The 10936-nt window shown below is 42.3% G+C and overlaps 1 protein-coding gene across 1 annotated transcript; it reads left to right on the plus strand.

Moving 5' to 3' along the window:
- Nucleotides 1-877: 877 nt before the first annotated feature.
- Nucleotides 878-6510, plus strand: LOC106582097 (ankyrin repeat and SOCS box protein 9). The gene is made up of 7 exons (XM_014164840.3): nt 878-1262; nt 1480-1559; nt 1954-2061; nt 4831-4981; nt 5236-5370; nt 5601-5792; nt 6050-6510. Exons 1-7 carry the CDS (start codon nt 1169-1171, stop codon nt 6181-6183), a joined length of 894 nt encoding a protein of 297 aa, XP_014020315.1. The 5' UTR covers nt 878-1168; the 3' UTR covers nt 6184-6510.
- Nucleotides 6511-10936: the final 4426 nt, after the last annotated feature.

Below are 10936 nucleotides of genomic sequence, written 5' to 3' on the forward strand. Positions count from 1 at the left end.
TGATAGTGAATTGTAGGCTATTATGATTTAGAATTTTTTGAATTTCTCTCTCTTCTCTTTCCTTCTCTCTCAATGAACAAACCTATCTGCTACTGACATCTGGTGGTGGATAAAATAACTTACGTAGAGAATGTTTTCATTGGAGAATCACGTTGCATCCATGAAGAATGTATGTCACAAAATGTGCATGCTAAGGAGTGCCTTGCCGTGTTTTCTCACTGTCAAATGTTTGCCTCGATAATGTTAATGTGGGGTAGCAATTCTGGGGTATTTAAAAATCAACTAACTTATGTGGATAATTAGTTTATTCTCATGGCGAACCGGATGCTAGTTTATCTATGCCAGACAATGCAGTAAGTAAGTAAGTAAGTCTTTCTGGCGTGTTTCCTCTGTAAAACAACAGCTTATCCTCCAAATGGAAAAAGTAGGGAGCATAAATTGGTTTCTGGCAAATAACTCTGTGAGCCTGGAATTTCTCCTTGTAAAGTTTAGGTATTTATAAGCCTATCCAGCCAGCTTTTTGAACTGAATTTCTTTCCAAAAATTGATTGGATATTTGGAAACTTGCATGTAAACTCTGACTACAGCTGATGAATAACCAGGCATGGAAAAGTCCTCCACTTAAAGCATGGCTTTACAGTTTGTATCCAAGGGAAAAGTGTCAGTCAGGATGTTGACACATTACCCAAACTACAAAAACAAGTGTGTACCTGCACATCTCCTATGTATCTTTCCAGCCCCCCCCCCCCCTCTATCTTTCTTACTCAAGCCTCCTCCTTCCCTCTAACCCTCCCTCTTTAGCTGGAGGTGATGGGTGTGAACTGTCTGTGATGACAGTGTCAAGTTACAGATCTGCTCAACAGGATTCTACTCACTCTCTCTGCCCACAATTGGGTCTAATGAACACGATATGCACTGTAAAAACAAGCCCAGCAATGCATTCAAAACCACTTCCTGCAGGGCAGACTGAAGCTGAGGGGAAATGACATCACAGGCTTTAAGTTGGGATGTGATGTCGAAATCATCCAAAAACAGTTCAGGAACAGACGGTACAGATAAGTGTTGACACCAGCGACAGGTCAAAGTCCAGTTGCTGATGTTACAAAACCAATGATGCAAGACAGACTACTAGACTGCCGTCTGATTTGGGGAACTCTATAGGTCAACAATGAGACCGGCTACAGGACACAGCAGTGACAACCCGAGGAACAATGCTACCCAGACTGGATCCGTTGTTTTTCTCTCCAACCCTTTGATGAGTGGTGAGTAGACTGCTTGGTGAGATGCACTAAAAGTTTCCACTTGTCTATATCTATGCTTTGGCCAATGAATGTTTGTATCTGGGAATGATCCTATGGTCGGGGGGCCAGTACAAAAAAATGTATGAAATGTATGCATTCACTACTGTAAGTCGCTCTGGATAAGAGCGTCTGCTAAATGACTAAAATGTAAATGTAATTGTTGTTCTTCACTTATAAGATATTGAGTCAGATTGGTCCCCCATTCATGATGCAGCCTACAATGGACGTGTTCTCACACTGAGAAACCTAATAGCTCAGGTAAGGAAGGCACACCCAGACCCACAGGGCACAGACGTCAATTCAACATTTATTCCACATTGGTTCAATGTCATTTTATTGAAATGACATGGAAACAATGTCGATTCAACCAGTGTGTGCCCTGTGGGTCCTTATTATGCACGCTCATGCCTGCAGGCTTTAGTGTAACTGCTATTTGTTATTTCTGTTTATAAAGTAACAATAGCCTTACTACTCAGTCTGCGGAATGGGGCTGTAGATGGAATGCATCACTTAAGCACAGCATTATTCAAGGGACAGCTTAGCACACTGAACATTCAAAGCAATTTCAATATGGAGAAATGTCTGTCTATTGTTGGCAGAGGGAATAGGATTGGTTGTATATGTGTGTGTCATTTTTCAACCCTCTTCACAGGGAACGTGTGTCAACCTGGCCACTCTAGACAGAGTCTCTCCCCTTCATGGAGCATGTCTGCAGGGACACACTGACTGTGCCCGGTTACTGATAGAAAATGGGGCAAATGTGAGTAAGGAATTTCACTCTAATCTGCACCATTTCCGAATTTGGCTGATTTTAAGACTCACAGCACAAAGCTGTATACATTATTTACATGATTATGATTAAATTTCAATGTAGAACAAGCACAGGCCAAATACAGGCAGACCCCTCTGAATATGGGTTATAAATGTGTCTGTGGAATTATTAGGCGATTAACCTCACTCATTCCTTGTCACTTTAACATTACTAGCACAAATCTGTAGACAAAAATACCCCAACTGTACACTGAGTGAGTGTAAAGTCACATGTTTCAATAGCTACTGAATTGGAGTGTAACAATTTATTTAACTGTTGAATAGTCTCCATTTTCATTTTTAAAAAGCACTGAGCGAAAACGGAATATCAACAATATAGCTCAGGCAGTAGGAAGCTCTCTCAACCATTTATATCCAGATGATACAGTCCTATACTCAGCTGGCACCTCCCCAGTAGTCACCTCATACAAGTCCTTGGGAGTATGGCTTGACAGTACACTGTCCTCTCAGCACATATCCAAGCTGCAAGCCACGGTTAAATCTAGACTTGGTTTCCTCTATCGTAATCGCACCTCTTTCACCACAGCTGCGAAACTAACCCTGATTCAGATTACCATCCTACCCATGTTAGATTATGGAGACGCAATTTATAGATCGGCAGGTAAGGTTGCTGTCGAGCGGCTAGATGTTCTTTACCATTCGGCTATCAAATTTGCCACCAACGCTCCTTATAGGACACATCACTGCACTCTATACTCCTCTGTAAACTGGCCATCTCTGTATACCCGTCGCAAGACCCACTGGTTGATGCTTATTTATAAAACCCTCTTAAGCCTCACTCCCCCCATCTGAGATACCTGCATTCAACCCTCATCTTCCACATACAACACCGGTTCTACCAGTCACATTCTGCTAAAGGTCCCCAAAGCACACACATGCCTGGGTTGCTCCTTTTTCAGCTCGCTGCAGCTAGCGACTGGAACAAGCTGCAAAAACCACTCAAACTGGACAGTTTTATCGCCATTTCAACATTGTGGCTTGTGGCTGCTTCACGCGATGTATTGTTGTCTCTACCCTTTTTGCCCTTCGTGTTGTTGTCTTGTGCCTAACAATGTTTGTACCATATTTGTTCTGCTACCATGTTGTGTTGCTACCGTGTTGTTGCTCTTGGTAGGCCGTCATTGTAAATAAGAAGTTGTTCTTAACTGACTTGCATAGTTAAATAAAGGTAAAAAATATATACACTGAACAAAAATATAAACGCAACATGCAATTTAAAAAAATATTTTTCAGAGTTACAGTTCATATAAGGAAATCAGTCAATTGAAATAAATCAATTAGGCCCTAATCTATGGATTTCACATGACTGGGAATACAGATATGCATCTGTTGGTCAGATACCTTAAAGAAAGTAGGGGCGTGAATCACAAAACCAGTCAGTATCTGGTGTGACCACCATTTGCCTCATGCAGCGCGACATATCTCCTTCGCATAGAGTTGATCAGGCTGATGATTGTGGCCTGTGGAATGTTGTCCCACTCCTCTTCAGTTGCTGTGTGAAGTTGCTGGATATTAGCGGGAACTGGAACACGCTGACATACACATCTATCCAGAGCATCTCAAACATGCTCAAGGGGTGACATGTCTGGTGAGTATGCAGGCCATGGAAGAACTGGGATATTTTCAACTTCCAGGAATTCTGTATAGATCCTTGCGACATGGGGTTGTGCATGATCATGCTGAAACATGAGGTGATGGCGGCGGATGAATGGCACGACAATGGGCCTCAGGATCTCGTCATGGTATCTCTGTGCATTCAAATTGCCATCGATAAAATGCAATTGTGTTCATTATCCATAGCTTATAACCTGCCCATACCATTACCCCACTGTCACTATGGGGTACTCTGTTTACAATGTTGACATCAACAAACCGCTCGCCCACACGATGCCCTGCCATCTGCCAATTACAGTTGTAACAGGGATTAATCCGTGAAGAGCACACTTCTCCAGCATGCCAGTGGCCATCCAAGATGAGCATTTGCCCACTGAAGTTGTTTACAATGCCAAACTGCAGTCAGCACTTGATGAGCTTCCCTGAGACTTTCTGACAGTTTGTGCAGAAATGATTTGGTTGTGCAAACCCACAGTTTCATCAGCTGTCCAGGTGGCTGGTCTCAGACGATCCCATAGGTGAAGAAGCCGGATGTGGAGGTCCTGGGCTGGCGTGGTTACACGTGGTCTGAGGTTGAGGCCGGTTTGACCTTTGCTGGACATTCCTGCAGTCAGCATGCCAATTGCACTCTCTCTCAATACTTCAGACAACTGTGGCAGTGTGACAAAACTGCACATTTTAGAGTGGCCTTTTATTGACCCCAGCACAAAGCGCACCTGTGTAATGATCACACTGTTTAATCAGCTTCTTGATATGCCACACCTGTCAAGTGGATTGATTATCTTGGGAAAGGAGAAATGTTCACTAACAGGGATGTTAACAAATGTGTGCACATATAAATAAGCTTTTTGTGCGTATATATAACATTTCTGGGATCTTTTATTTCAGCTCATGAAACATGGCACCAACACTTTATATATCTCCATATAGGTGTGCAACTACCAATCCCAGACACACTAATATGCTTGGAATGTGACAACAAGTGGAGTGTTAACCTTCTCAGCAGGCTATCACCAGCAGTTATGTTGGTTTGTATAGGATGGTAGGTATCTGTCAAGATATATGTTGTTGTCTGCGGTACCAGGTGAATGTCCCCATGTTGGAGAAGACCACCCCTCTGTCGGAGGCCTGTGCCCGGGGCCACACAGCCTGTGTGACCCTGCTCCTCCAGCACGGAGCCTCACCCCAGGGATCCAGCCTCTCAGCCTCCCCCATCCACGAGGCCGCAGCCAAAGGTCAGGGGTCACATTCTTAGCTTTTATCGTCAGCTTTTATCAAATAAAAAAGAGCACCATGAACTCCATTTTTTGTTGTTGCAGTTATTTATTTTTTTGTAATACCTAGGAGCTATAGCACTTTGTTAAACCATTGTCAGATTTAATATTTTTTATGATAAAGTGTATCATTCCCCAGCTTTAGATACAGTAAGCAGTTTTTCAAAGTAGATCCCACACACTGTTCTTTATTCCCTGAATATATCTATGTCCAGGTCACCCAGAGTGCATTGAGTCTCTGGTTCATCACGGGGCAGATGTAGATCAGCACACTGACCAATCAGGCTCGCCACTCTACATTGCCTGCACAAATCAGCATCTGAGTACCGTGAGGAAACTGCTTCAGCTTGGTATGAAAATGGATTCTCTTTAGTTTGTTGTTATTACGCAGAAAGGATGTATAGATAGAATCTGGACTAGACATTGACCAGTGTGCTTCTATCACAAGGTGCTCAAATATTATAATAAGAGTTATTTACAGTTTACACTTGGCCTGCAGTATATGATACTCTCATTTGACATTTACTGTAGGCTACATACAAAATCCACACATTTACACACAATATCTGCTCTCTGTCAGGTGCTAGTGTGAACAGGAGTAAGGATGGGGACTCTCCTCTGCACGCGGCAGCCCGCCTGTCCAACCCTGAGCTGGTGTCTGTTCTCCTGGAGCACGGGGCTGACTGCAACTGCAGAGACACACAGGGCAAGCAGCCCCTGGACCTGGCCCCTCCCAACAGCCCCGTTGAGAAACTACTGGGCCACAGAGGAGGTAGCTAGACCCGTAATGGCTCTATCTGATACACAAGATTTTGGACAGAAGATTCTGTGGTGCTTTGAACTGCTGTTGTATACATTGAGTTTAAATCCATCATGGATGTGTTTGTGAAAGGATTCTTGGTTCTTGCATGATTTATTAATAGATTTGCATAGTATTTACATTGTGCTTGTGTTATTAACAATATCAAACCCTGAGAACATCTTCATGTTATCTAAATGATGGCTGTTTCTCCTCTGATGGCTGACCAGGAGTGTCTCGTCTGATGCAGCAGTGCCGGCTGTCCATCAGGAAGGTTTTGGGAAAGGCCAGACTTAGTTCAATCCATGGTCTTCAGATCCCCAAAGAACTGAAGCAATACCTTCTGTACCAATCAGATCTATAGGGTATATCCATTAAATGAGCATATTTTTTTTAATGTTCTATCTCAATGCATTTCTACTTTCGGTCAATAGGTGGCACCTTAGCACCAGTGGAGAGAGGACGTAAACACTTATTGTGAATGTTGATTAGTGGGATGGTTTGTGCCACATCAGATTTGTACACATGAAAGATGAGAAAGAAGAGAGAACTTTAGATTTTATGCATTCAGAAATAAATAAATGAATATGTACTGTTACTTGAAAATTGGTGTGAATATTGCTCAACGGGTAAGATCATAAATGTTTACCAAAGGAATGCCAAATAAACAAAATTATTTTGTTTCAAACAATGCCTTTTGGATTTTCTAAAGCTTAAAATGTAAGTATCCAGTCATGATACTGTAGCTTCGTACACCCATTAATGCATTCATCTATCCATACAATTACATATATATTTACATGTAACTTATGTAAGTACATACACAGCGCATTCAGAAAGTATTCAGACCCCTTGAGTTTTTCCACATTTTGTTACATTACAGCCTTATTCTAAAATTGATAAGGGAAAAAAACAATTTAGTCAATCTACACACAATACCCCATAATGACAAAGCAAAACCAGGTTAAGATTATTATTATTTTTTTGCCAATGTAATAAAAATAAATATCACATTTACATAAGTATTCAGACCCTTTATTCAGTACTTTCTTAAAGCACATTTGGCAATGATTACAGCCTTGAGTCTTCTTTGGTATGACGCTACAAGCTTGGCACACCTGTGTTAGGGGAGTTTCTCCCATTCTTCTCTGCAGATCCTCTCAAGCTCTGTCAGGTTGGATGGGGAGCGTAGCTGCACAACTATTTTCAGGTCTCTCCAGAGATGTTAGATCAGGTTCATGTCCGGGCTCTGGCTGGGCCACTCAAGGACATTCAGAGACTTGTCCCGAAGCCACTCCTGCATTGTCTTGGCTGTGTGCTTAGGGTCGCTGTACTGTTGGAAGGTGAAACTTCGCCCCAATCTGAGGTTCTGAGCGCTCTGGAGCAGGTTTACATCAAGGATCTCTCTGTACTTTTGCTCCGTTCATCTTTGCCTCAATCCTGACTAGTTTCCCAGTCCCTGCCCCTGAAAAACATCCCCACAGCATGATGTTGCCACCACCATGCTTCACCATAGGGATAGTGCCAGGTTTCCTCCAGACATGATGCTTGGCATTCAGGTCAAAGAGTTCAATCTCGGTTTCATCAGACCAGAAAACCTTGTTTCTGATGGTCTGAGAGTCTTCGGGTGACTTTTGGCAAACTCCAAGCAGGCTGTCATGTGCCATTTACTGAAAAGTGGCTTCCGCCTGGCAACTCTACCATAAGGGCCTGATTGGTGGGGTGCTGCAGAGATGGTTATCGTTCTGGAAGGTTATCCTTCTGGAAGGTTCTCCCATCTCCACAGAGGAACTCTAGAGCCCTGTCAGAGTGACCATCGGGTTCTTGGTCACCTCCCTGACCAAGGCCCTTCTCTCCTGATTGTTCAGTTTGGCCGGGCGACCAGCTCTAATAAGGGTCTTGGTGGTTCCAAACTTCTTCCATGTAAGAATGGAGGCCACTGTGTTCTTGGGGAACTTCAATGCTTCAGACATTGTTTTGGTACCCTTCCCCAGATCTGTGCCTCAACACAGATTAGAAAATTCCTGAAACAGCTTAGAAAATTCCTGAAAATTATGTCATGGCTTTAGAAACTTCTGTTAGGCTAATTGACATCATTTGAGTCAATTGGAGGTGTACCTGTGGATGTATTTCAAGGCCTACCTTCAAACTCAGTGCCTCTTTGCTTGACATCATGGGAAAATCAAAAGAAATAAGCCAAGACCTCAGACAAAAAAATTGTAGACCTCCACATAAACACCATGGGACCACGAGGCCGTCATACTGCTCAGGAAGGAGACGCGTTCTGTCTCCTAGAGATGAACGTACGTTGGTGTGAAAAGTGCAAATCTATCCCAGAACAACAGCAAAGGACCTTGTGAAGATGCTAGAGGAAACAGGTACAAAAGTATCTATATCCACAGTAAAACGAGTCCTGTATCAGCATAACCTGAAAGGCCGCTCAGCAAGGAAGAAGCCACTTGTCCAAAACCACCATAAAAAAGCCTGACTACGGTTTGCAACTGCACATGGGGACAAAGATCGTACATTTCGGAGAAATGTCCTCTGGTCTGATGAAACAAAAATACAACTGTTTGGCCATAATGACCATCGTTATGTTTGGAGGAAATGGGGGGCTTGCAAGCCGAAGATGTGGCAGCATCATGTTGTGGGGGTGCTTTGCTGCAGGAGGGATTGGTGTACTTCACAAAATAGATGGCATCATGAGGGAGGGAAAATGATGACCCACTGGGAATGTGATGAAAGAAATAAAAGCTCAAATAAATCACTCTCTACTATTATTCTGACATTTCACATTCTTAAAATAAAGTGGTGATCCTAACTGACCTAAGACAGGGATTTTTTACTAGGATTAAATGCCAGGAATTGTGAAAAACTGAGTTTAAATGTATTTGGTAAACTTCCGACTTCAACTGTAGATACGTGTGTACCTTTCCGAATCATGTCGAATCAAATGAATTTACCACAGGTGGACTTCAAATCAAGTTGTAAAAACATCTCAAGGATGATCAATGGAAACAGGAGGCACCTGAGCTCAATTTCGAGTCTCATATTAAAGGGTCTGAATACTTAAGGTAATAAGGTATTTAACTTTTTTTTTTTAAATACATTTGCAAACATTTCTTTAAAAAAAAGTAATTTTGTCATTATGGGGTATTGTGTGTAGATTGCTGAGGATATTTTTTTATTTAATAATTTTTTATAATTAGGCTGTAACGTAGCAAAATTTGTAAAAAGTCAAGGGGTCTGAATACTTTCCGAAGGCACTGTAGGTACACACACACACACCATAATTAGACAGAATAAGGGTTTTCTCCTGAATAAATTGATATGTTTTAGCATGGCTATTCCATTGTCACTTAAATCAGCATTCAATCAAGCCTTTGTGGAAGGAGATGCCGCCCCAAAGTCTTACCATGAATCAAGATAAATCGGGAAAAACTAAAGCCAATCACTGGGAGATAAATGGATGATTGGAGACACAGAAGTGTGTGTCCTGTAAGAGGTGATACATTTAGCCAGAGTGATATATTGATTGCCTTCTCTCACTTCTGTACGGTCCACTGTATTCCTCATCATACCCCAAGACATAACACTGGAGATTGAAACAAAAGGTAAATGTAGCTAATGAAGGATCCATCTCTGATACCTAGTCTTCCAGTTTAGAATGTGGAAATTTGACCAGTAATATGGTTTCTGGGACAGTGTGGGGTAAACACCTTTCTATTCCCCTTCAAAAAACTATTATTTACAATACAGTAGGGTGGTCATTATTTAGTTATTTCATAACCAGAGTAAAGGGAGCACATTTTTTTCCATAATAATGGATATGGCGATGACCACATTCATTCCAATTATTGCTTATGGATTATTAAACAAGCCCCAGAAGAGGTATCATTCATGTATAATGGTTCATGACAGCCTGTCTGTCATCGTGTCTCTTCTCCACGTCTATAACTGCAACAGGAGATAATGTGCTGCAATGAACATGATTTCCCTCTTCTGTGATGATACAGCAACAGCTGCTGAGCCACATACACGGCTTCTCATTATTCGCAATACTCATTACCTCTTCATCGATCCCCTCTCCCAATTTGCTTCTTGAGGTAAATCATTGTCCCTTCAAAACGTACAATAAGCATCTTGGGCCACCCGTGCGCATTGAGCCAGCCTTTGATTTACTAGTGCTGAATGTTAAATCAATATTGTGGAGGATATTGGGACTTCTGAGACTCCCCGGTCAGACTTATCAGACCCATGTAATTAGTGGCATCTGGGAAATCAAGAAAGAGACTGAGTCTGTCTGTAGACAGTCATGTGGCTACACATTTTCAAACATGTAATGAACAACTTTCTCTACTGTAATGACTGAAAGTAATGCATTAGTGGTGAGAGCGGGTGGGAGCCTGCCTGAGAGGATGTTCATATTGGGTTTTGGACCGCCTTATGTAACCAACAGGATCAATCTGTCTCTGAGTGGATTCTGACAGACTTGGTCAGGTACTGAAGGAGGTATAGATGCACTTAGAGCTTACCCACCTGCATCTGATGCTAAAGCTTTTACCTAAAGCCCCCTAGAGAACCTGGCACTCCATTTAGCTTCGTCCTCCTGCTAAATGCACAGGCACTTACCGCCTCAAATAGCTGCGAAAGCGATTCTTAGTGAGAGCAAAAATACAACAAATAATGCACGTTTTACACCCACTGCACACATTCTCCTAAAACGATCCAATGACTAATACAAACAGTCCATTGACGCAGGGAAAGAGGTTTCTCGATCGCGTGGTAAAGACTCATACATAGGAACCCTTTAAGAGAAAAGGGAGAGTTCAAAACATCACATGTGAATGAGGAGAAACACAGAAATAGCACTGTTAGGAAACATGAGGTAGCTGAACGTGATCGGCTTATATAAGAAAAAGAAAAGGCTCCAACCGAAGCAAGACAAAAGCCAATGCACATGAAACAATGATGTCTTCAGTGCCAGACCAAACACTGTATCGTTTTGAGGACAAAATGCAATCAACCACCAACAGCAGACCAGCTGCAGAGCAGTCAGAACAGACGGAGTATTTATATCTGCAATAAAGCCCCTTTGTGGGGAAAACATTCTGATT

The sequence above is a fragment of the Salmo salar genome, chromosome 21 (assembly GCF_965601325.2).
Source record: "Salmo salar chromosome 21, fSalSal1, whole genome shotgun sequence".
In the NCBI taxonomy this organism is placed as follows: Eukaryota; Metazoa; Chordata; class Actinopteri; order Salmoniformes; family Salmonidae; genus Salmo; species Salmo salar.